We start from the raw sequence: 26458 nt of genomic DNA, 5'->3' as shown, positions 1-26458 counted from the left end.
AGATATTGCGCCAGGTCAAGGGACCCTCAGGCAATAGCTGTGGACGCTCTAGTGACACCGTGGGTGTACCATTCGGTTTATGTATTCCCTCCTCTGCCTCTCATACCAAAGGTACTGAGAATAATAAGAAAACGAGGAGTAAGAACGATACTCGTGGTTCCGGATGGGCCAAGAAGAGCTTGGTACCCAGAACTTCAAGAAATGATATCAGAGGACCCATGGCCTCTACCGCTCAGACAGGATCTGCTACAGCAGGGGCCCTGCCTGTTCCAAGACTTACCGCGGCTGCGTTTGACGGCATGGCGGTTGAATTCCGGATCCTAAAGGAAAAGGGCATTCCGGAGGAAGTCATTCCTACGCTGATAAAAGCCAGGAAAGAAGTAACCGCAAACCATTATCACCGTATTTGGCGAAAATATGTTGCGTGGTGTGAGGCCAGGAAGGCCCCAACAGAGGAATTTCAGCTGGGTCGTTTTCTGCACTTCCTACAGTCGGGAGTGACTATGGGCCTAAACTTGGGTTCCATTAAGGTCCAGATTTCGGCTCTGTCGATTTTCTTCCAGAAAGAACTGGCTTCACTGCCTGAAGTTCAGACATTTGTAAAGGGAGTGCTACATATTCAGCCCCCTTTTGTGCCTCCTGTGGCACCTTGGGATCTCAACGTGGTGTTGAGTTTCCTAAAATCACATTGGTTTGAGCCACTTAAAACTGTGGATTTGAAATATCTCACGTGGAAAGTGGTCATGTTATTGGCCTTGGCTTCGGCCAGGCGTGTGTCAGAATGGGCGGCTTTGTCATGTAAAAGCCCTTATCTGATTTTCCATATGGATAGGGCAGAATTTAGGACTCGTCCCCAGTTTCTCCCTAAGGTGGTATCAGCTTTTCACTTGAACCAACCTATTGTAGTGCCTGCGGCTACTAGGGACTTGGAAGATTCCAAGTTACTGGACGTAGTCAGGGCCTTAAAAATTTATATTTCCAGGACGGCTGGAGTCAGGAAAACTGACTCGCCTTTTATCCTGTAGGCACCCAACAAAATAGGTGCTCCTGCTTCTGAGCAGACTATTGCTCGCTGAATTTGTAGCACAATTCAGCTGGAGCATTCTGCGGCTGGATTGCTGCATCCTAAATCAGTAAAAGCCCATTCCACGAGGAAAGTGGGCTCATCTTGGGCGGCTGCCCGAGGGGTCTCGGCTTTACAACTTTGCCGAGCTGCAACTTGGTCAGGGGCAAACACGTTTGCTAAATTCTACAAATGTGATACCCTGGCTGAGGAGGACCTTGAGTTCTCTCATTCGGTGCTGCAGAGTCATCCGCACTCTCCCGCCCGTTTGGAAGCTTTGGTATAATCCCCATGGTCCTTTCGGAGTTCCCAGCATCCACTAGGACGTTAGAGAAAATAAGATTTTACTCACCGGTAAATCTATTTCTCGTAGTCCGTAGTGGATGCTGGGCGCCCATCCCAAGTGCGGATTGTCTGCAATACTTGTATATAGTTATTGTTAACTAAGGGTTATTGTTATGAGCCATCTGTTGAGAGGCTCAGATATGTTTCATACTGTTAACTGGATATGGTATCACGAGTTATACGGTGTGATTGGTGTGGCTGGTATGAGTCTTACCCGGGATTCAAAATCCTTCCTTATTGTGTCAGCTCTTCCGGGCACAGTATCCTAACTGAGGCTTGGAGGAGGGTCATAGTGGGAGGAGCCAGTGCACACCAGGTAGTCTAAAAGCTTTCTTTTAGTTGTGCCCAGTCTCCTGCGGAGCCGCTATTCCCCATGGTCCTTTCGGAGTTCCCAGCATCCACTACGGACTACGAGAAATAGATTTACCGGTGAGTAAAATCTTATTTTCTCTCTCCCCCTCTCATTATCTACTCTTCTCTCTCTCCCCCTCCCCTCCCCCTCTCTCTCTCTCTCTCTCTCTCTCCTCTCTCTCCTTCTCTCCCTCCTTCCCAAACCCCTTCTATTTCTCGCTCTCATTTTCCACTCTTCTCTCACTCTCTCCCACTCCCCCATCTTACTCCCTCCCTCTCCCACTCTCTGTAATTCTCCACTCTTCTTACTCTCTCTCTCACTCTCCATCTCTCTTTCTCTCACTGTCTCTCTTTCTCCCTTTCTCTCCAACTCTGTATATCTCTCCCTCCCTCTCTCGTTCTTCATTCTTCCCTCTCTTTCGATCTACCTCTCCCATTCTCTCTGTCTTTTCCTCTATATTTTTATTTCTGGTGAGCACCATCCACAGAAATATGATTAGGATGTATCTGGAAACTTCTGAATGGGGAGCAGTTTACTTGTTTGACATAAGTTATTTTGTGTGCAGTTTATCTCTCCTTCATTACCATCCATTTCCATAAGAGAATTGACACCGTTTTAACATATCCCCTAATAGGTGTTTGGGGGCCCCTGATGTCTGATACTGGAATCTAATGACCACTTAGCAGTTGAGGATCTTCAGGTCATATCCAAAGTAAGACCATGCAGGGCCCCCTTTCTCCCAGAGGGGTGTGGTGTAATAGATCTACAGGTTTTAGATAGACAGTCAATAAGTCAACCCCATATGGTCAACATGCAATAGGTCGACAGGGTCAAAAGGTCAACCTGGAAAAGTTAGACAAAAGAAAAGGTACAAACGTTCAACAGGGTAAAAAGGTTTGTTTGGAAAAGATCGACGCAAAAAGGTCGACATAAGTATTTTACATTTTTTTGGTGTCTTTTTGTATGTTTCATCACCAGTGACCACAATTAGTGCAAACGTATACACCCGAGGACTCGCTTCACTCGCCATGCTTCGGGCAAGGTGGCTCGCTCCTCTACCACTGCACTCGCAACAGGTTACTATTCCCATTCATAGTCCACAAAATTCATATCGACCGTTTGGGTGTTGAACATTGTCATGTCGACCTTTTAAACCTGTCAACCTTTTGTACCTGTGGACCTTAGACAGTCGACCTTTACCTATCAACCTTTTGACCCTATCGACTTATTGCATGTTGACCAAATGGGGTGGACCTATTGACTGTCTAACTAGACTCTGTCTATCCATTGAATCCCTCTCTTAGATTTCTCATATCTTTCCTTGGAGACTCAATGTATCAGTCCCCCCATAAGGAAGGAAAAACTGTCAAACTTGAGAACTGAGCGGCCTTGAAGTAAAAAATGCCATAATAGAAAATGTTTCCTCAAACAATCAAAAAATATACTGGTAAGTTAGTTGGCTTCCAACCAGTACTGAAACTAGGGTGGTATGGGGTGGTACGGAGTACCATTAAGAAATGTGGTGGTACTCATTACCACCAGCCCACTGCTGGGGCATAATTTATAAGGGGCATTTTTGTGTGTGGGAAATAAAATGGCATCAGTGGCATAACTGTGTGTGGCATAATATGTAATAGGCATTACGGTGTGTGGTATAATATGTAAGGCATTACGGTGTGTGGCATAATGTGCAATGGGTGTTACGGTGTCTGGCATAATGTTTAATTGGGCATTATGGTGTGTGGCATAATGTGTAATAAGCATTACGGTGTGTGGCATAATGTGTAATAAGCATTACGGTGTGTGGCATAATGTGTAATAAGCATTACGGTGTGTGGCATAATGTGTAATGGTCATTACGGTGTTTGGTTAATGTGTAAGGGGCATTACGGTGTGTGGCATAATGTGGCCATGTCCTTATTGTCATGCAGCCACTCCCCTAGTTTTGCGTGACTACGTCCCCCTATGACACGTAACCATGTCCATTTTTATATCAGTGCCACTAAGAAAAAAATAGTACTTGCACCACTGCTTCCAACAAAAACATAACCCTAGTGAGTAAGTGTATATGTACAAGGATAGCATTGATGGGCCAAGTGGTTCTTATCTTCCGTCAAATTCTTTATTTCTTTAAAAAAAAGTCCAATTTACTCTGGTCAAGTTGCACTATACCATGACTCCCATTCTCAGGATTATCACGATGGTGCCATACTAAACTCACCCACTCCATAGTTACATTATGGAAGTATGGCATGGTTGGAGGTGAACTCTTTAATGGACTTACAGGCACTTAATCTCAACATTGATCTACCAGAAATGTGCTGTATCTGTATTTACCATGTGTTTTTTTTCTCCTTCATTGTCCCGCATGTTCATGTGAATGGCCTTTTTAATCCTCATAGGGATATCATTTCGCTCTTGAACAGATCAGGTGGGGTGGAGGTATACAGCAAAATAAACTGATGGCGATGATTAATAGGCCCCAACCTAAAATAGTTTTTTGTAAGTCATAGGTTTTTGCTTTGCTCTTGTGTCATATCTCTTATTATCGCTCGCTAATGTGACCTAATAGATTTGAAGAAAGCTGCACATTAAAGCAACAGACAAGTTCAAGCATAGCTTGTGCCTCACAACGTCATATATTTTCTGATAAATATACGACAAGCTTTTGTTACTAGTTATAATTTAGAAGATTTGTTATAGCCAATACATGGAATTTGAACTATTATATTTTTGGGTTTTTGTCCTAATGTGGTTTTAATGTATTATGCCATAGATTTAGCAAATATTCAAGACCAATATAATGCCTTGGAACTATCACAGTCCATTTCAACATATGAGCAGAGTGAATTTATCCCAGATGAAATACTTCAAGTCCTAACGTCAACTGCAAAAGCAGCAGAAAATCCTGGGCTGGGTCCTGCGAGCAAAACTAAAACTGCAAAAGATGCCAAGGTGAGTTGTAACCATATACTGTAATAACTGGAATAGTAGAATGTAAATGCTAACTCCTCCTTTGTTGTCTGGTTTTGGTGAGATGTTTGGTAAAGCATCTATTTGCAAACTTTACCTTTTTGAAATAAGATTTTGGAAACATGGCATTCCGACCCGATCGCTCGCTGCAGTTTGTCGCAGCGCAGCGATCGGGTCGGAACTGCGCATGTGCCGGCGCCGCAGTGCGCTGGCGCATGGCAGCTTTCGTTACTTAGCGATTGCCTCTGAGACAGAGGCGGTCGCTAGGTGGGAGGGGGCTGAACGGCGGTGTTAAGCCGCCGTTTAGGGGGAGCGGTCCGGCCAATGCAGGCGTGGCCGGACCGTTGGGGGGTGGGCCGCGGCGGCTGCGTGACATGTCATGCAGCCGCTGCGGCCAGCGGGAGCGACGAGCAACTTCCGGCCAGCCGCAGGAGCTGCGCTGGCCGGGAGTTACTCCTCAAATACAAAGGCATCGCCTCTGTGCGATGCTTTTGTATTTGTGCGGGGGGCCGGCACTGACATGCGGGGCGGACTAGCGCTGTGCTGGGCGTCCCCGAGCATGTCTGAGTTAACGATCGTAGCTGTGCTAAACTTAGCACAGCTGCGATCAACTCGGAATGACCCCCATAGGTCCTAATTCAAATGTGGTTGAAGGTACTATCGCTGCTGCTTCCAAGCAATAGCACTAATATGGTAATGCAGCAGGGGGCGTCACGCAAATATGTTTAAAACAAGAATAAACAGAAGTGTATTGAGATAGAAATAAATGGCTAGGTGCAGTTGTAATCTCGTATGTTGTTAGTAGGGTATGTGCAGTGAGGGTGTATAGTTACAATGTTTAAAATTATTATTGCTACTGATTCTTTTTGTATCTTCCTTCAGTATGATTGTAACAATTGCTTTTAACAGACCGAAAGCAGTTTCCATTATTCCTAATAATCAGACATGTAAAAAATGTTTAAATAATACAATTAATAAAATAATTTTTTCGATTGCACCAGAATACTCTAACCGCAGTGTGTGGGGTTTTTTTGTTGTTGTTTTTTTTACATCAGTAATCATTTATTGAAAACAGATTTTCATTTTGCAGGGAAAGGGGTACAGAAAAGAAAAAGGGAGGGGGGGGGATACAAAACCAGGGGAACGGGATGTAGACATACAGTAGTCAACAATGTCAAATAGTCAGCTATAACATTCCAATATAGGTAAAATACAAGAAAAACAAAGCGATCTGGAGAGATGTGCAGATGGCCATAAATCAAACAATGAAACATAGTGGCAAACAAAAAATCCATCGGAGTCACAGGGCTAGCATAGTCAGTACTCAAGGCGAAAATGGAAGCAGTCAGTTAGGGGAGAGGAGAAACGCCCCCGCCGGCAGTTATGTACTCATGCCATGCCATCCACTTCACCAACGGGAGGAGGCTGAGGAGGAATAAGGCATAAACTCCATTTCCATAGTAAAATGGAATTACATTTTATTGGTAACCAGGGCTAGGGGCGGAGGAGAAGGTTGTTTCCAAATTTGGGCCAATGCAGCCCTAGCTGCTATGCAAATATGCCCCAGCAAATATCATTGATGAGGTGGTACCTCAGCAGGGAAAACATGGAATAAAGCCAAGGCCGGATAGGGGGCGAGTGACAGGTTTAAGACCTTATTAATCAGCATAAATACCTTGCACCAGAAACTGCGAAGGGAAGGACAGGACCAGAAAATATGAAAAATATTGCCTACTTCCCCACAATTACTCCAACAATATTTAGAACAAGACTGCCAAAATGTATGTAACCTATCAGGTGTTAAATACAGTCTATTAAGAAGTTTGATATCTCTGTGTGATTCAAACACTTAGACATTCGATAGGATGGAATAAATAAATAAATAAATAAAATACATATATGTTCCCATTGGGCTTCAGACAAGGGGAGACCCAAATCTTGTTCCCATTTCAGCTGTGCATTAGATTTTGTGGTAATAAAGATTCTTATACCAAAAAGATATGTCCCTCTTGGAATCATAGAGATACATGCGATAATACAACCTGGGACATCGGATTTGGAGGTGCTACATGTTTAGGTAAATGGTTGTACCAGTGTTGAATTTGGAAATAATGTAATAATTTTCCACTGGGGAGGTTAAATCGAGATTGGAGTCGGGAAGACGAAAGCAAAGCATTACCATCCAGAAGATCACCCAAAACCTTCAAATTACAAGCATACCAGGCAGAGCGATTTAAATTAGGGATCAATTTAGCTATGGCTCATAGTGAGATAGTAGAGTAAGGAAATTGATGCCCAGGTAGGCGTTGCACTAATTTGTCCCAGATATGTAAAGACATTCTCGTGGCTGGGAGAAGGGTCAAAGAACGGGGCCTTAAGCTAGAGTGTATCTTAAAAAGATCTTCTAATGGAAAGTCCAAACTTCCCGTACGTTCGAGAGATACCCAACCCACAGAAGGCGCTCCACCCATCCAGTATTTGAGCTGGGCTAGGACACAAGCCTCCTGGTACAGAACCAGGTCGGGCATATCGAGCCCCCCTTTCTACGAGGGAGAGTCATTCTGGACCGAGCCAGTCTAGGTGGGCGCGTCTTCCAGACATAACGTAGCAGAATGGAATGACACCTATCTAGATACTATTTAAGAATAAAAAAGGGTATGGTTCGGTATAGGTACATGAGTTTAGGTCAGAGGGTCATTTTAAAGGCCGCTAGGCAACCAATCTATGAAATGTCATAAGATAAACAGTATTTAGTAGGGTCTAAAAAGCTATTAATAAGTGGGGGTAATTTAACGTCAAAGACAGAGGACGTATAAGGAGGGATATGTTTGCCTAAGTATTGAAGTGAAGTTAAGCGCCAGTTATATGGGTATTGTGATTGAAGGGTGGACACTATAGGAGCTGGAATATTGATGGGGAGAGAATCCGTTTTTGTTGTATTCATTTTATAGTAGGAAGCTTCACTATTTCTCTAACGTCCTAAGTGGATGCTGGGGACTCCGTAAGGACCATGGGGAATAGCGGCTCCGCAGGAGACTGGGCACAAAAGTAAAGCTTTAGAACTACCTGGTGTGCACTGGCTCCTCCCCCTATGACCCTCCTCCAAGCCTCAGTTAGATTTTTGTGCCCGAACGAGAAGGGTGCACACTAGGTGGCTCTCCTGAGCTGCTTAGTGAAAAGTTTAGTTTTAGGTTTTTTATTTTCAGTGAGACCTGCTGGCAACAGGCTCACTGCATCGAGGGACTAAGGGGAGAAGAAGCGAACTCACCTGCGTGCAGAGTGGATTGGGCTTCTTAGGCTACTGGACATTAGCTCCAGAGGGACGATCACAGGCCCAGCCATGGATGGGTCCCAGAGCCGCGCCGCCGGTCCCCTTACAGAGCCAGAAGACAGAAGAGGTCCGGAAAATCGGCGGCAGAAGACGTCCTGTCTTCACCAAGGTAGCGCACAGCACTGCAGCTGTGCGCCATTGCTCCTCAGCACACTTCACACTTCGGTCACTGAGGGTGCAGGGCGCTAGGGGGGGGCGCCCTGAGCAGCAATAAAAACACCTTGGCTGGCGAAAATACATCACATATAGCCCCCAGGGCTATATGGATGAATTTTAACCCCTGCCAGAATCCATAAAAAAGCAGGAGAAAAGTCCGCGAAAAAGGGGCGGAGCCTATCTCCTCAGCACACTGGCGCCATTTTCCCTCACAGCTCAGTTGGAGGGAAGCTCCCCTGGCTCTCCCCTGCAGTCACTACACTACAGAAAGGGTTAAAAAAGAGAGGGGGGCACTAATTAGGCGCAGTATTAACAATACAACAGCTATAAGGGGAAAAACACATATAAGGTTATCCCTGTATATATATATAGCGCTCTGGTGTGTGCTGGCAAACTCTCCATCTGTCTCCCCAAAGGGCTAGTGGGGTCCTGTCCTCTATCAGAGCATTCCCTGTGTGTGTGCTGTGTGTCGGTACATTTGTGTCGACATGTATGAGGAGAAAAATGATGTGGAGATGGAGCAGATTGCCTGTAATAGTGATGTCACCCCCTAGGGGGTCGACACCTGAGTGGATGAACTGTTGGAAGGAATTACGTGACAGTGTCAGCTCTGTATAAAAGACAGTGGTTGACATGAGACAGCCGGCTACTCAGCTTGTGCCTGTCCAGACGTCTCATAGGCCGTCAGGGGCTCTAAAGCGCCCGTTACCTCAGATGGCAGATATAGACGCCGACACGGATACTGACTCCAGTGTCGACGGTGAAGAGACAAATGTGACTTCCAGTAGGGCCACACGTTACATGATTGAGGCAATGAAAAATGTTTTACACATTTCTGATAATACGAGTACCACCAAAAAGGGGTATTATGTTCGGTGAGGAAAAACTACCTGTAGTTTTCCTGAATCTGAGAAATTAAATGAGGTGTGTGATGATGCGTGGGTTTCCCCCGATAACAACTGATAATTTCTAAAATGTTATTGGCATTATATCCTTTCCCGCCAGAGGTTAGGGTGCGTTGGGAAACACCCCCTAGGGTGGATAAAGCGCTCACACGCTTGTAAGAACAAGGGCTCTACCCTCTCCTGAGATGGCCGCCCTTAAGGATCCTGCTGATAGAAAGCAGGAGGGTATCCTAAAATGTATTTACACACATACTGGTGTTATACTGCGACCAGCAATCGCCTCAGCCTGGATGTGCAGTGCTGGGTTGGCGTGGTCGGATTCCCTGACTGAAAATATTGATACCCTAGATAGGGACAGTATATTATTGCCTATAGAGCATTTGAAAGATGCATTTCTATATATGCGTGATGCACAGCGGAATATTTGCCGACTGGCATCAAGTCTAAGTGCGTTGTCCATTTCTACCAGTAGAGGGTTATGGACACGATAGTGGTCAGGTGATGCGGATTCCAAACGGCATTTGGAAGTATTGCCTTATTAAGGGGAGGAGTTATTTGGGGTCGGTCTTTCAGACCTGGTGGCCACGGCAACAGCTGGGAAATCCACGTGTGTACCCCAGGTCGCCTCTCAACATGAGAAGACGCCGTATTATCAGGCGCAGTCTTTTCGTGGACAAGCGGGCAAAAGGTTCCTCATTTCTGCCCCGTGACAGAGGGAGAGGAAAAAGGCTGCAGAAATCAGCCAGTTCCCAGGAACAGAAACCCTCTCCCGCCTCTGCCAAGCCCTCAGTATGACGCTTGGGCTTTACAAGCAGAATCAGGCACGGTGGGGGGCCCATCTCAATGAATTTCAGCGCGCAGTGGGCTCACTCGCAAGTAGACCCCTGGATCCTTCAGGTGATATCTCAGGGGTACAAATTGGAATTCGAGACGTCTCCCCCTCGCCGTTTCCTAAAGTCGGCTTTACCGATGTCTCCTTCTGACAGGGAGACAGTTTTGGAAGCCATTCACAAGCTGTATTCCCAGCAGGTGATAATCAAGGTACCCCTCCTGCAACAGGGAACGGGGTATTATTCCACACTGTTGTGGTACCGAAGCCGGACGGCTCGGTGAGACCGATTCTAAATCTAAAATCTTTGAACACTTACATACAGAGGTTCAAATTCAAGATTGAGTCACTCAGAGCAGTGATTGCGAACCTGGAAGAAGGGGACTACATGATGTCTCGGGACATCAAGGATGCTTACCTTCATGTCCCAATTTACCCTTCTCACTAAGGGTACCTCAGGTTTATGGTACAGAACTGTCACTATCAGTTCAGACACTGCCGTATGGATGGTCCACGGCACCCCGGGTCTTTACCAAGGTAATGGCCGAAATGATGATATTCCTTCGAAGAAAGGGAATTTTAGTTATCCCTTACTTGGACGATTCCCTGATAAGAGTAAGATCCAGGGAACAGTTGGAGGTCGGTGTAGCACTATCTCAGGTAGTGTTGCGGCAGCACGATTGGATTCTCAATATTCCAAAATCGCAGCTGGTTCCGACGACTCGTCTTCTGTTCCTAGGGATGATCCTGGACACAGTCCAGAAAAAGGTGTTTCTCCCGGAGGAGAAAGCCAGGGAGTTATCCGAGCTAGTCAGGAACCTCCTAAAACCGAGCCAACTCTCAGTGCATCAATGCACAAGGGTTCTGGGTAAAATGGTGGCTTCCTACGAAGCAATCCCATTCGGCAGATTCCACGCAAGAACTTTCCAGTGGGACCTGCTGGACAAATGGTCCGGGTCGCATCTTCAGATGCATCAGCGGATAACCCTGTCACCAAGGACAAGGGTGTCCCTCCTGTGGTGGTTGCAGAGTGCTCATCTTCTAGAGGGCCGCAGATTCGGCATTCAGGACTGGGTCCTGGTGACCACGGATGCCAGCCTGCGAGGCTGGGGAGCAGTCACACAGGGAAGGAATTTCCAGGGCTTATGGTCAAGCCTGGAGACATCACTTCACATAAATATCCTGAAGCTAAGGGCCATTTACAATGCTCTGAGCTTAGCAAGACCTCTGCTTCAAGGTCAGCCGGTGTTGATCCAGTCGGACAACATCACGGCAGTCACCCATGTAAACAGACAGGGTGGCACAAGAAGCAGGAGGGCAATGGCAGAAGCTGCAAGGATTCTTCGCTGGGCGGAAAATCATGTGATAGCACTGTCAGCAGTATTCATTCCGGGAGTGGACAACTGGGAAGCAGACTTCCTCAGCAGACACGACCTCCACCCGGGAGAGTGGAGACTTCACCCAGAAGTCTTCCACATGATTATAAACCGTTGGGAAAAACTCGACAGGTATTGCGCCAGGTCAAGGGACCCTCAGGCAATAGCTGTAGACGCTCTGGTAACACCGTGGGTGTACCAGTCAGTGTATGTGTTCCCTCCTCTGCCTCTCATACCCAAGGTACTGAGATTGATAAGATGGAGAGGAGTAAGCACTATATTCGTGGCTCCGGATTGGCCAAGAAGGACTTGGTAACCGGAACTTCAAGAGATGCTCACGGAGGATCCGTGGCCTCTACCTCTAAGAAGGGACCTGCTCCAGCAAGGACCCTGTCTGTTCCAAGACTTACCGCGGCTGCGTTTGACGGCATGGCGGTTGAACGCCGGATCCTGAAGGAAAAAAGGCATTCCGGATGAAGTCATCCCTATCCTGATCAAAGCCAGGAAGGATGTAACCGCAAAACATTATCACCGCATTTGGCGAAAATATGTTGCATGGTGCGAGGCCAGTAAGGCCCGACGGAGGAAATTCAACTGGGTCGATTCCTACATTTCCTGCAAACAGGAGTGTCTATGGGCCTGAAATTGGGGTCCATTAAGGTTCAAATTTCGGCCCTGTCAATTTTCTTCCAAAAAGAACTAGCTTCAGTCCCTGAAGTTCAGACGTTTGTAAAAGGGGTACTGCATATACAGCCTCCTTTTGTGCCTCCAGTGGCACTTTGGGATCTCAATGTAGTTTTTGGGTTCCAAAAGTCACATTGGTTTGAACCACTTAAATCTGTGGAGTTAAAATATCTCACATGGAAAGTGGTCATGCTGTTGGCCCTGGCCTGGGCCAGGCGCGTGTCAGAATTGGCGGCTTTATCCTGTAAAAGCCCTTATCTGATTTTCCATTCGGACAGGGCGGAATTGAGGACTCGTCCTCAGTTTCTCCCGAAGGTGGTTTCAGCGTTTCACCTGAACCAACCTATTGTGGTGCCTGCGGCTACTAGGGACTTGGAGGACTCCAAGTTGCTAGACGTTGTCAGGGCCCTGAAAATATATGTTTCCAGGACGGCTGGAGTCAGAAAATCTGACTCGCTGTTTATCCTGTATGCACCCAACAAGCTGGGTGCTCCTGCTTCTAAGCAGACTATTGCTCGTTGGATTTGTAGTACAATTCAGCTTGCACATTCTGTGGCAGGCCTGCCACAGCCAAAAATCTGTAAATGCCCACTCCACAAGGAAGGTGGGCTCATCTTGGGCGGCTGCCCGAGGGGTCTCGGCTTTACAACTTTGCCGAGCAGCTACTTGGTCAGGAGCAAATACGTTTGTAAAATTCTACAAAATTGATACCCTGGCTGAGGAGGACCTGGAGTTCTCTCATTTGGTGCTGCAGAGTCATCCGCACTCTCCCGCCCGTTTGGGAGCTTTGGTATAATCCCCATGGTCCTTACGGAGTCCCCAGCATCCACTTAGGACGTTAGAGAAAATAAGAATTTACTTACCGATAATTCTATTTCTCGTAGTCCGTAGTGGATGCTGGGCGCCCATCCCAAGTGCGGATTGTCTGCAATACTGGTACATAGTTATTGTTACCAAAAAATCGGGTTATTGCTGTAGTGAGCCATCTTTTCTAGAGGCTCCTCTGTTATCATGCTGTTAACTGGGTTTAGATCACGAGTTATACGGTGTGATTGGTGTGGCTGGTATGAGTCTTACCCGGGATTCAAAATCCTTCCTTATTGTGTACGCTCGTCCGGGCACAGTATCCTAACTGAGGCTTGGAGGAGGGTCATAGGGGGAGGAGCCAGTGCACACCAGGTAGTTCTAAAGCTTTACTTTTGTGCCCAGTCTCCTGCGGAGCCGCTATTCCCCATGGTCCTTACGGAGTCCCCAGCATCCACTACGGACTACGAGAAATAGAATTATCGGTAAGTAAATTCTTATTATCGTCTCAAGATATCATGCAAACATGGGAGAGAGGATAGTGGGTCTGTAACAAATAAAAGAACGTCGTCCGCAAAGAGGCACAACTTGTGTGTGTTAGAGCTAATCATCACCCCTGGAAAATCCCCAGTCATCCTAACCAGTTCAGCAAGAGGCTCTATGCCCTAGGTAAATATCAAAGGTGACAGAGGGCAACCCTGTCGGATTCCATTTGTAATAGGAAACACATCCGACAGGAAACCGTTACTAAATACCCGTGCGGAGGGGGAGCTGTATAAAGACAATACCGAAGAGAGAATGTGACCACTAAAACCAAACTTGTCTAAAACCGAGCGCATATAGAGCCAGTTCAATCTATCGAACACCTTCTCTGCATCTAAAGAAAGCAGAAGTAGGCCTGTAGTATAATAGTATCAATTAAATAAAAAACTCTATGAGTATTGTCAGAGGCTTGTCTTCCTGGCACAAGCCCAACTTGGTCATGAGATATGAGGGATGGTAAAAAAAAAAACATTTAAATGAGATGCAATGAGTGTAGCAAATTTTTTAACATTCAAAAGTGCAATGGGCCTATAATTTTGGCAATGCGCTGGGTTTTTACCTGGCTTGGGTATAGTGATAACTTGAGCTTCTAACATTTCTGTCGGGAGAGAACCAAGAGAGGAAATTGCATTATACAAAGGGGTTAGGGTGAGCGATAATTGATCACGAAGAGAAACTTAAAACTTGTTAATGAAGCCATCTGTGCCTGGGGCTTTACTATGCGGGAGTGATGTCAACACCTGAACTACCTCATGAGAGGTCCACGGGGCATTTAATATTTCAAGTTGTTCCGTTGAAAGGGAGGGGAGTTTGACGTCAGCTAGAAAGGATTGGATAGAATTAGGGGTAGGTTGAAAAGTGAGAGGGTCAGAAGATAAATTGGACAGATTGGTATAATATTTAGCAAACTGATTTGCTATGTCATATGGATTGGACACCTTACCACCTTGAGGGAAAATCAGATGTCTAATCCTATTTCAAGCCTGCAGAGCACGGAGCTTATGAGCCAACATTTTTCCCCGGCCTATTACCAGTCAAATATAATTTCTGTCTCAGCCTATTTAAAGCAAATTGGGTCCGTCTCATAAGGTTTTTCTGAAGCTAACCCCGAATTTCATGTAATTCCTTATGGTGTGGGGGGAAGCTTATTTCTATCCTCAACCTCTTTAAGTTTAAATTCCAAGTCATGTTGCTGTAGGATAGCCTATCTTATAATTCTAGCACCGGCCTGGATCGCCGTGCCCTGCACAACTGCCTTAAGGGCACACCAGAAAGTCGTGATAGAGGTATCTGAGGGGAAATTAGTTTCTATATAAAGGGAGATGCAATCATCGATCACTTTTTTAGATATAGGGTCCGATAAGAGGTGGGGGGAGAGGCGCCACGGCCGAGGTGGAGTGAATTGAGGGCAAATATTCCAGGACCATAGGAGTGGGGCATGATCCGACCAAGAAATAAGCAGGACATCCACCTGTTCTGAATGTTGTAAAGTCCATTTATCACAAAGAATAAGATCTATGCGAGAGTAGGAATTATGCACTGGTGAGAAATACGTATAGTCTCTTCCAGTGGGTTTCTGAACTCTCCACAGGTAATACAGGTCATATTCTGCCAGCAAAGTACGAAAGGCTATAGATGGGACAGATGGAGCCATAGACGTCTGGGAAGGAAAATGAGTGGATCTATCTAATTTTGGACTAAATTATAGTTTATATTATATATTATATTATAGTTCATATTATATATATTATATAGCACTAAATTATAGTCACTTAAAACAATTAAGGCACCTTGACGAACCTTCGTAATAGCCGAGCAAACTTTTCTAAGGAACTGGACTTGATTAGAATTGGGATCGTAAAGAGAAACTAGTTTGCCCTCCAGCTAGAATGAGGAAACTGCCATTTTTGTCAACTGTTTGGGATAACAGTTCAAACGAAACAGAGTTCCAAAACAAAATGGCCACTCCATTACACTTGAAGGGGCCGTTTGCAAAAAAGCCAACTGGGTATCTTCGGTCTTTTAGAGCAGGGGGAGCTGTTGACGAAAAGTGTGTTTCTTCCAGAGCAACTATGTCAGCTCTGTGTTTGTGAAAAGTGGACAAGGCTAGCCTGCGTTTATTGGTTGAATTTAACCCTTTAACATTCAGTGAATATACACGTACCATTTAAAATAGAGAGAGAATAAAAACAACTGACATCCCATATGAGAGGAGGGGGAAAAACTAGGGAAAAAGAGGAAAGGGCTGGAAGGAAAAACCAAAAGGGCCCAGTGTATCGGGCCCGCATTGCTACTGCAAGGGAAAAGCGTGCAGTAGAAAACGTAGGGGAGGTGGTGGCATCAACACCATCCGGGGCACAAAACATACATGTATACCTGAAGCAATAATGTATATCCAAAATACAAGTAACAATAAAGGTATAGACAAGTACACTTCCAAACATTGTGAGTGATCAGTGGTAAACCCGTAGGTTTGCATTAATAACACAAAAAAGGGATAATAGAGATAAAATCAGAAGAAAATGCAGGTACACAGTAACATAAACAGCAAATAAAGGAACCAAAAACATACACATATACAACATATGAACTCACATATCCGATGTGGATGAGAGGGGTCTAAGACCCCAACCGAACAATATACGCGACCAGGAACCACGTTAAGTGGAACATAGACTGAACAGTCAAGCTACAGACCACTCATGTGAGAGTGGCAGGCGATTCTTCAATGTCGAAGACACTTTGACGGAGATATCCCAATCGGTAAGCAGCTTAACCCCAGCATCCAGGCTAGCAACCACGTAGGAAGAGTTCTCATGGGAGATCACCAATTTTACTGGGAAGCCCCAGCGGTATCTAATGTCGTGAGAATGTAGAGCCTCCGTGATAGGAGCCAGAGCTCTACACTTTTTTTTTTTTAATCAAGTATTTTTTATTGTTTTGCAAGAGAAAAGAAAAAGAACAGTACAATAAACAATTCTAATAAACATCTACAAAATAAAAATTGTGCTTTATAAGTAGTTCTTCAAAATATTGCGTTATGTGGATATAGGACATAGGGGTGATTCCGAGTTGATCACTATTTTTTTCGTTCGCACAACATATACGCAAAATTGCGAACACATTGCACAATAGCGAATATCCGCCCCCAACGTATTTTTGCTATTTCGTACGCAGTATTACACAAAGTAGGCGTATGCCAAATGACATTGCACTAATGCGAACCCATCGCATTACCACAAACCTCATCGTAAAAATCCTAACTTCTTGTAGATTTACACATTCTTCTTAAAATTGCACACACTTTTGCTAAAAACCACACAGCAATGGCTTTTTTTTAAGTTAAATTACACCTTTCAGTTAAAACTCCACAAGCCTTCCTCAATTACGATTACAATTAGTGTAATGAATGATAATGGTCATGACCAACTAAGTCTTCAAAGAATACCTGCAGAACACTTTGTAGGCATAATTGCCCATTAACATGTTGTTTTTAAAATAAGTGAAATAGATGTGGAAACTGCCTAATGTTAATTTGCTGTTTTTTGTGTAGAGGTGTAGTGTGTGAATAAATGTGTTTACATGTTTTTCTAAACAATAAGCTCCTAACTCTCATTAAATTTTCCTTTTTTTTTTTATAAAAATACTATTCTTAAGTTAGATGTGTGAAATGTTTAAGGTAACCAATTTCTGCTAGCCAATCTGCTGTTCCTTTATTGCATTAATAAACACAACACCCGCTTAACTTGAAAAAAAATTTTTTTATTTTTTAACAAACATTTTTTTTTGTTCATTTAATTTTTTGCAGACAAATATATATATTTTTGATTTTGTTTTAAACAAATTTTTGAAGCTTGTCTACATTAGCCAGCAAGGCTTCAAGATTAATTTTCATGCTGGCCAGAATGCCCGCAAAAGTTGTGGGATCTCCAACTGCAACATCTGAAATTAAGAGGCAAAATAAACATTACTAACTTACTCACATTACCTATTATACAAGCAAGGCATAAAGCACACTTTAATGCAGGCATGTCCAAACTGCGGACCCCCAGCTGTTGTGAAACTACATATACCAGCATGCCTTGACACTGATAATGCCGGTTATCTTACAGGAACAAAAAGCTATACCTTACACACACTTGGAATACACTTTACCATGAAGCCGTTGCGGCCGCTAAACTTGGTATACACGCTACGTACTTTATACACTGTTTGCGTACGGAGTCCCGTATCACTGTACGGACTTAGCGTATAAACGCCGCGCTGGGGGTACAATGTACACACACAGCGCGCGCACACCCAGCGATACACTTTAACCCTTTACAGTAATGCAATGTAATGATAAAACACTTTAAACCTTAGGAGTAATGTAATGCAATGATAAAACACTTTAAACCTTAGCAGAGCAATGAGGACACAACACCAATTGTGATTTTACCGCTGGGTTCCGACACCACAGTGGATTATTGCTGAAAGGGGGTTTACAATACAAATCATGCACTACAATGCAAGACAATATAACAGAATAATGGCTACAGTCACTGTACATACGTGATTGGAATCGCTTGCGCAACCCGGCCGGTCCCCGGTCATCTGATAGATAACTTTGTGAGTCTTGTGCCAGGCCAGGCTGCAGCAGGCTTTATTTATACAATTCTTCCAAAAGCAATACAATGGATACTGTAATCCCTTTGTCCATTGGACACAGGAATGCACTTTTACAGTACAGGAGAGGTCATAGGTCGATTTGAAAAGGTAGGCGATGTCTTTCTCAACTGCTCTTGTGGGTGGTCTCCTCTGGCTTCCCGCCGCATACATAATATACAGTAAATACAGTTTATATCTATATTCTGCTTCTGCACATAACTATCCGCAGGTACATGCGATCTCTCTCAAACCAACACCGGAATGTTACCCTTAAAATACCCTACAGCTAGATACCAGATAACACCTTATAACCTTAGTCTGTCCCCTCTTATCCTGTAAAGGTGAATCCCTTTGTTCTGTAACCATTTTAAACAGCTATTACTTTCTGATGTGGTGCAGGGAGGCTATGTGTACATTGTGCACTATTTGGATTAAATATGTAATGTGTTTTGATGGCTCTCCATGCGTTCACAAACTCTGCCGTAAATACCCATACCACGCGCAGGACCGCGGGAGCGACCATACGCAAATTGCGGATATGTGCACGCACGGCAGAACAAGTGCACGCGCAGTGGGCATGTGTGTGTAGTTGTACGTGATGTGTGTTCTGCAATATTTTCCGACTTTGACAGTCCACCCTTTGGCAGTCACCAATAACTGCCACTATCTAATCACTAAACAGAAAAATATCTACACAATATCTACATAAGTTTTGGATGGTCGGGGGAGAGTGGTAGGTAGGAAATGTATGACCTAGTGGGATAGTAAAAAGCATGTATGTATAATTCCATGTCTGAGGGGCATGTATCATCGTGCCGTATATGTTCTAAATAAGCTTTGAGGTATTGCGAAGTATACATTAAATCCTTCTCATCCCGTATTAAGGGTCTGTAAGTGGGCCAACAAACACTTTCGAGCTCTTTTCGGCTTCTTGTTCCAACAAATGGGGTGCACATTTAGTTGATGATACATGGAGGGGGAACATATGTGAGTGCTAGTATATGTGGATATCACCTGTCGACTATGTGTGTCATTAACTGAAGGTTGTAGAGATGAAGATAAGACGCATATCTAAAATACATTCACATAAAATTTTCATAAACATTCTTGGGTTGGGCTGATGTCTTTTCCGGATGGGTGTATCTGGGCAGAGGGGGAGACAAAGGAAAAACGGGTGAAAGAAAGAGGCCATGGAATTCATTTGCAATCCTTATCATAAAACTGTCTCTATGGATGGGTCGTTAATTAAATCTGCTGCTATAACAATGCCCTCGCTCCTTAGACTCATCAAATTTGTGCCGTGCTTGCGCCGCGTCAGAATTCGAACACACCTAAATATCAAGCCAATAATTATGACGACTCCCAGGATACAAAGGAGAAACTTCCCTACACTCATAATAACATTTTGAGCCCACTCTCCTAATCCTGAGAACCAATTTCGTGGGTTCAACCATGAGACCCAGCCGGTCAGCTCATTACCCACAGCCGTCAGGGTAAGGTTGTGTCTCCTCCGGAACTCCCACTTCAACTGCAAGATATCGTCCATCTTTTGATTGATGATTTCCGTGAGGTCGTCAGTGCTGTTAGTGATATATGTACAGCACTTCACACCATATTGAGTTGCCAGAGTAACACAGTACCCACCCGTCACGGCTGAGATATAATTTAGGACCATCCTGTGCTGAATCAGTTCCTTCTTGTAAGCTTGTAACTCCCTTCCCGTATACCTGAAGGTGTTGTCATACATCTCAGTGATATTATCTATCAAGTTCGCTAGCGCATGGATATACCTATAATTTATAATTCCTCTGGCAGTACGGGTGATGTCTAATGCGAGAAGGAATTGAATCCCGGTGGATTCGTGGATCAAATCAGAGGCTACGTGCTCTGTCCTCTCTATGAGGTGTCTCTTGACGATGTGTTCATAGTGAGTATGAGTGTAAGGAGCCTGAGAACTGCGGTGAACATCTTTCATCTTATCATGGGTTATGGTCATGACCTCTGGCAACACTCTTCCAATATAACACAATCCCTCTGAGCTCGGGGCAAACCACTTGTACGCCTTCCTCCCACATATGAAATAGGCATCATCGGGGAGAACATAGGGGACAGAATATGACATTACCATATTACAAACTTTCCAAGTGAAAAACCCAATCCCTAGTTCTCCCATCTGCTCAGTACAAGTATCGGGCTGGATGATATGAGCACAGTACCCTGGTGATACTTTTCCAACCCACATGGTCTTGCTTCCCTGGGTATACCTATACCGGAAATACCTCCCACTGTTGGCTATTTGGCGTACAAGTTGAGAGTCTATGGCTATCCTATCAGCTCTGTGCGAAAAGGTCATTGTCTGGTCATTCCACGTCACTTCCCAATTTCCCGGTTTTCGGTAATTGGAAATATTGAAACATAATAAGGATCTATCTACATGATACTGGTGGAGCTTCAAACTAGGAGGCCTAGAAATATTGAATTTCTTGTCCACCGGTCTCCCACCCCGCAATTCGAGTACCTCATCTATTGCTAAAGGGTACGGTACTAATCCTGACTTGCTCTGACCTTGAGGTACCTGTGAGCACACACAGCATTCTGTCTGGTTTAAGACCTTACCCACTAGTGAGTGATAATCACTCAACGGATGACGGTCCATGTCGATATTAAGGTTGGACTGACATCTCTGGATGCACCCATCCTCGACTATGTTCTCACAATTCCTACAAATGCAATTTTCCTCAGACAATAACCCTTCACAGTGCCTCCGAGCTCCCTGACTACCAGAGCGCTTTCTGATACCCGCCTTTGCTCGAGTGATGTGTTGCTCTTGAGATTCTACAAATCCATCCTCGCCATCAGAACCCATTCCAGATCCTTTCTCGACCTCTCTGGGACCCTCACCAAAACAGACTGTCCTGGTCAACAACAGGATAAACAGGAAAACCCGGAACGCAGTCTCTTGGGGTAAGTCCATCTTGTTAAGGGAAGAGAAGGGAAACAAGAAGGGGGAGAAAGAGAAGGAGAGTAGTGGGAGTTGGAGAAAAATAAAAACTGGTGCGACAACCGCCTCTGGTCTTGTTGTTCTCCGCGCTCAGGTGCCGTCTCAACAGTCCTGCCTCTCAACCTTCCCGGAACAGACACTCCAGTGATACGATGTTCTCTACACTCTGCTCTTTGTCACGGGTTCTCTCCGGGTCAGCGACCTTTCTGTAGGGAACATAAATCTTGCATTTCAATGTGTTTAACTGTTGTGTATTATCAGTTGTGTGAAGTAAACCATCTGTGGAAAGTGAAAAGCAAGGGGAAATAATAAAAAGAAAATTTGTCAGATTTGCGTTCACCATCAGGCTGTCACACCATCATGTATATCGGTATCTATGCACAGTCTCCCTTCACCAGTATTCCCATTCTCCACCCTTTGTGCATGACCAGGCACACTGATACTGGTGTCCCTATGCTGGTGAGATATACTGGGTTTGGGCAGAACCCTGAAAAGACCGAGTAGGCATGTAACGTTTGAACTGTAATCCTGTCGGTGAACGTAAGAGGATGAAGAGGAAACTTTGAAGACAATTCACAGAGTTTAGTAACAGATAAGTTTGTAGAGGCAAAGAAGATTTTACAAAGTTTGACATCTGGATTGGGCACTACGGGGAATGATTCCCTAATCGGTCTGTTCCCCTAAAAAAATTCTATGTGTGTTATATCTCTACTGGGACTATCCCAGCCATCAATCCAGTGTCTTGTCCATTCTAAGTTCATAGGGAACCCGGTATCTTTGAGATAATTTCCTCTACCTGTGATGGACATGCATCTAGAACAGTGAAATGCAACATTAGTCTTCGTGGGTATCTAACATATTTTGTGCTTCCTGGGTGGGAGCACTCTGTATGTATACCATCTTTAACAAAACTCCTGTTAAGTTACTTAGAGGTCACTTCTGCTAAAGAGAGAAGCAGAAGTTTAGAGGCCTCCTCCTAACCCCAGCAAGTTCTGTCAAAAGGGTAAAGTTGCATTTATTCTGTTCTTCCCAGTAACCGAATCTGTGTTCTCTATATGGCTCGTGATTCCTTACTATATGTCCCTTGATCCCGTCTATGTGTTTAATAACGTGGCTTGTTTTCTCTTTCTAGGGGTCTATATTGGCTATGTGTTCTACTATACCTACAATCTCTGGCAAAATTCCCTTCCTTCCTACAAGTGTAGCATATCCTAGGTCCTTTCTTACTATCCGTGTTTTGGGGTTTAGGTTGATGAGACTTTGGTGTAAGAGCCTGTATTCTTTCAATCCTCAGCCTCTCCTCTTGCAGTTCTCTACGCCTAGCAATGGCCCTCATTCTGAGTTGTTCGCTCGCTAGCCGCTTTTCGCAGCATTACACACGCTAAGCCGCCGACCTCTGGGAGTGTATTTTAGCTTAGCAGAATTGCGAACGAAGTATACGCAAAATTGCGAAAATATTTTTCTGTGCAGTTTCTGAGTAGCTCGAGACTAACTCTTCCAGTGCGATCAGTTCAGTGCCTGTCGTTCCTGGTTTGACGTCACAAACACACCCAGCGTTCGCCCAGACACTCCCCCATTTCTTCAGACACTCCCGCGTTTTTCCCAGAAATGGCAGCGTTTTTCACACACGCCCATAAAACGGGCAGTTTCCGCCCAGAAACAACCACTTCCTGTCAATCACACTCCGATCACCAGAACGAAGAAAAAACCTTGTAATGCCGTGAGTAAAATACCAAACTTCTTAGCAAATTTACTTGGCGCAGTCGCAGTGCAAACATTGCGCATGCGCAATTAGCGGAAAATCGCTGCGATGCGAGGAAAATTACAGCGAACAACTCGGAATGAGGGCCAATATTCTTATGGTGTTCAATTGCGCACTCTCTAAGACAAGCTACTGTGACCCCTTTCCAATTAGGCAAAGATGTTTGTACCCTGTCCCTTACTGTCTTATTGAGTCCGTCCATTAGCACAGAGACAGCCACTTCCCTATAATTCGCATTGTTCCCTGTATCTGATACCCCCATGTATCTATCCATTATTTGCAGGGCCCGATGGAAATATTCAGATGTCATTTCATTTTCCCTCTGTTTTATGGAGAAAATTCTTCTCCACTCAGTGGGGAAACACAACTCTAGTTGCCTATTAATTCGTTCTATATTTTCCTGGTTGTTTCTGTCAGTCATAAGACTATCCAACTCTAGCCTACAATCAGTGATACATTTTTTGGTGTCAATATTAGGGGGTAGGCATGCTTTCAAAAATATCCGCCAGTGTGTGTTTGTCGGTTCATACGCATTACCCAGATCTCTGATAAATTTCTGAAATGATTGATCGCAGCTCATCTCTGGGCCACGGGCAATATATTGCATTATTCCTGGTGAGGATTACTCCCTGACTATCGGTTCCCCCATTGGGAGTTACTATTTCCAAGACAGGGTGTAATCCTACCGTTCCGTTCCTAATCTGTTTACTGTGAGGTGTTGTCTCTGTGCAATGAACTGTCTCACACTTACCGGTAGCTGTGACCTCCCCAGTTCTTTCATTGGGGAATACTGTTACTGCTCTACCTGGTTAAACAGGCCCCACCTGAGTTTCCTGCAAAGTGACTGCTTGGAGGAGAGCTGGAATTTGGCTGGATCCTTCATCTTCTTGTGACCTATAACCTTGAAAAGACTTCAAAACAGGATACATCTTGCAAAAATTAGGGTTAATACATTGTTTTTGCATTCTACTATCATTTACGGATATACCATTGACTGTAGCCATCTCTTCCCCTTCGACCTGTGTCGACAATGGTGTGTTTGTGTTCCCATTCCCGCTAGGTTTTGAACCTGCTCTGCGAATTTGTTCTCTTTGCATATCCCCCTCCTGTTGCCATAATTTTAAACAATCATTATGTTTAATCCTTTGTTTCTTGGATTTAAGAAGACCTATTTTACTGCTTACATTGTGCAGTACCTCTGGTTCAAAGCTGCCCACCCTAGGGAATAGTTCCCTATCATTGTTAGTCATACATATCCACTCATTGCATAAGACTTCGGTGTGTGAACCATATTTTTCAAACATGATAAACCTTGCTGAGCCTTTTGGCCACAATTCTGCCTGAACCCTGTCTAAACGTCTCTTACTTGAGCAACTGGCTCCCATATTTGTGGGTCTCTTCTAATATCTTTAAAAAATTCCCACAAACACCAAAATACTCAATATAAGTAGACGGTGGAAGTATACCTGAGCGCCTTCCACTCGCTCGCGCCCACGCTGGCCAGTACTACCATACACTGTTGATAGCGAAGGCAATGTACCCAACTTAGGGCTCCTATCAGACCTTACAACACCGTAATTTATTTCGGTGGAAGTTCTGTTTGGAATATTTTCCTGAGAGAGGCAGTGAAAATTTCCTTTTCGGTATCTTTCAACTGGAATTGTTTGTAGGGTGAAAAACAGAGAAATTAGATAACTATCTTTCACCCTTTCCAGTGAAGCCCACCAGGGATATTTCCCGAAGTCATCAAAGAAAAACCCCTTTGTCTATACAATCACGTCTGCGTATGCTCTTCCACAGCGCATATGACATGATAATATCACGTTGCTCTGTGCAAAACAAACGGACATGTGATGCAATAGCACAGCCTATAGATACTAGCTATCTATATGCCCTACGATTGCTGTAGACCACCTAGCAGACCACCTAGAGTTGTATGGGATACCACTCAGTCCACCAAGACCACCTAGTTTTTTTTTAACGCAGGGTTGCAAACCTTACGCCACCGGGCCTCTACTAACCCAGTGTGTCCACCTAGACCACCTAGCTTCGTCCACCTAGACCACCTAGCTTCGTCCACCTAGACCACCTAGTTATTGGGTTCAGTATACACTCAGTCCTGCATTCGCTCACTCAAATACACATTATTTTTCTTTTCTGTACAGAAAATTAGGATTCATTCAGGTTGGTAGCTTTACCCCCAGAGGCAATTTAAAAAAAATTATTTATGTTAAATTTTGTTTTTATACTAAATTTCTTTAGAAACTGGGTAGTTTGGTGCTATTGTAGCGTGGCTACTGTCCCACCTTTAAACTAAATGAACTATCGTGTAATTTGTACTTAGCGAGCGTACTTCTTATGCAATTTGCGTAAACACGCGATCGTGCGTGTCTCTTACGCTGCGTACGCAGTCTTGTACTTTGTCCGAGACACGTGTACAAAAACCATACGTCCGCAATAGCACAAATCACACAATTCTATCAATGTGAGCAATATTAACTATAATCGCTCACTTAACACAACACACAGTTTCTTCTGTATAAACCTTTACAACTATGCCAGGCTGCGTGTGTGTCTTACACTTACTTCCTTAAATATTTATTTTATTTTTAACTATATAGCACCAAATATCTCCGGTTTTCACATAGTTCTAAATGAATCTAGCAATTATCAATAATTCAAATGGTATGATTCAGATTGGATAGCTATCTTGCAGAACATACACTGATATAAATATACACATAATTATAATAATATTATATATGTACCATTCACTGGTCTCCTATGAGACTCATTAACCCATTCAGTGCTTCTAATTTGCATATGAATGCTATGTGCTTTTGGCTGTCTGTAAAAGTGTGGGGGGGGGTTCCACTGCTAAGAAAAAGCAGTTACACAGGTTAATTTGCATTTCAATGGCTATCTTATAGCAAGTAGAGTTAACTGAATCCTAGAGGTAGAAGGAAAAAAAACATTGTTTTTTTATCTGTGTGTAGTTCTTACATCAAGTATTCATCTCACTATTAACTTTCACTAGGCCCCATTGAAACCATTTGTAATTGACTATGGCATGGGTTAAATAAATGCATTGGTAACTCATAAATCGTGTTTCATGTGACCAAGGAAAAGCTGATTATTCTGTGCAGTGAAAATCAGCTATTTAGAAAAATTGCCTTCCCAAAATGGCCGCTGCTCCTCCCCCTTCCACATCCATGAGGGTTACACAAAATGGTGGACAGGCCATGTGGTTAGTCCAAAATGGAGGACAGACCATGCGGCTTCCTTTGTCACAAAGAAATCAAACAAGCACCTGAAGTTATTTTAGGCCTGAGTTTAAAAAAAACTATACCAAGGCTATGCAGCATTTTTTTTTTTAAACCTACTTAACAGATAAACAATCCAATCTGAATCAAACACAATATGACTTATTTGAACTTTGTTTTGCAACAATGTGAGAGGGTATGCAAAGAGTATGGGTGCTGTGTACGGTTTTGGTGCCAAAAAAAAACTTTCACAGATTTTAAATAGCTTTTTCTCTAACGTCCTAGTGGATGCTGGGGACTCCGTAAGAACCATGGGGAATAGACGGGCTCCGCAGGAGACTGGGCACTCTAAAGAAAGATTTAGTACTACCTGGTGTGCACTGGCTCCTCCCTCTATGCCCTCCTCCAGACCTCAGTTAGAATC

The 26458-nt window shown here is 44.2% G+C and overlaps 1 protein-coding gene across 4 annotated transcripts in view; it reads left to right on the top strand.

Moving 5' to 3' along the window:
* The window catches only part of AXDND1 (axonemal dynein light chain domain containing 1), a 254349-nt gene that overhangs the window by 4710 nt on the left and 223181 nt on the right, over nucleotides 1-26458 (top strand). For 2 of the 4 annotated variants that reach the window (XM_063939814.1, XM_063939812.1), the window contains exon 2: nucleotides 4537-4715. In XM_063939814.1, the coding sequence (XP_063795884.1) occupies nucleotides 4537-4715 (179 nt within the window). Of the gene's footprint in view, nucleotides 1-3079; nucleotides 3208-4536; nucleotides 4716-26458 lie in introns of those variants that run through there. The other 2 variants (XM_063939813.1, XM_063939815.1) reach the window with 2 other exon arrangements.

This window comes from Pseudophryne corroboree, chromosome 9 (genome assembly GCF_028390025.1).
Source record: "Pseudophryne corroboree isolate aPseCor3 chromosome 9, aPseCor3.hap2, whole genome shotgun sequence".
NCBI classification, from domain to species: domain Eukaryota; kingdom Metazoa; phylum Chordata; class Amphibia; order Anura; family Myobatrachidae; genus Pseudophryne; species Pseudophryne corroboree.
Note: the sequence above shows the minus strand (reverse complement) of the source record. Positions and strands in the feature narration are given on the sequence as shown.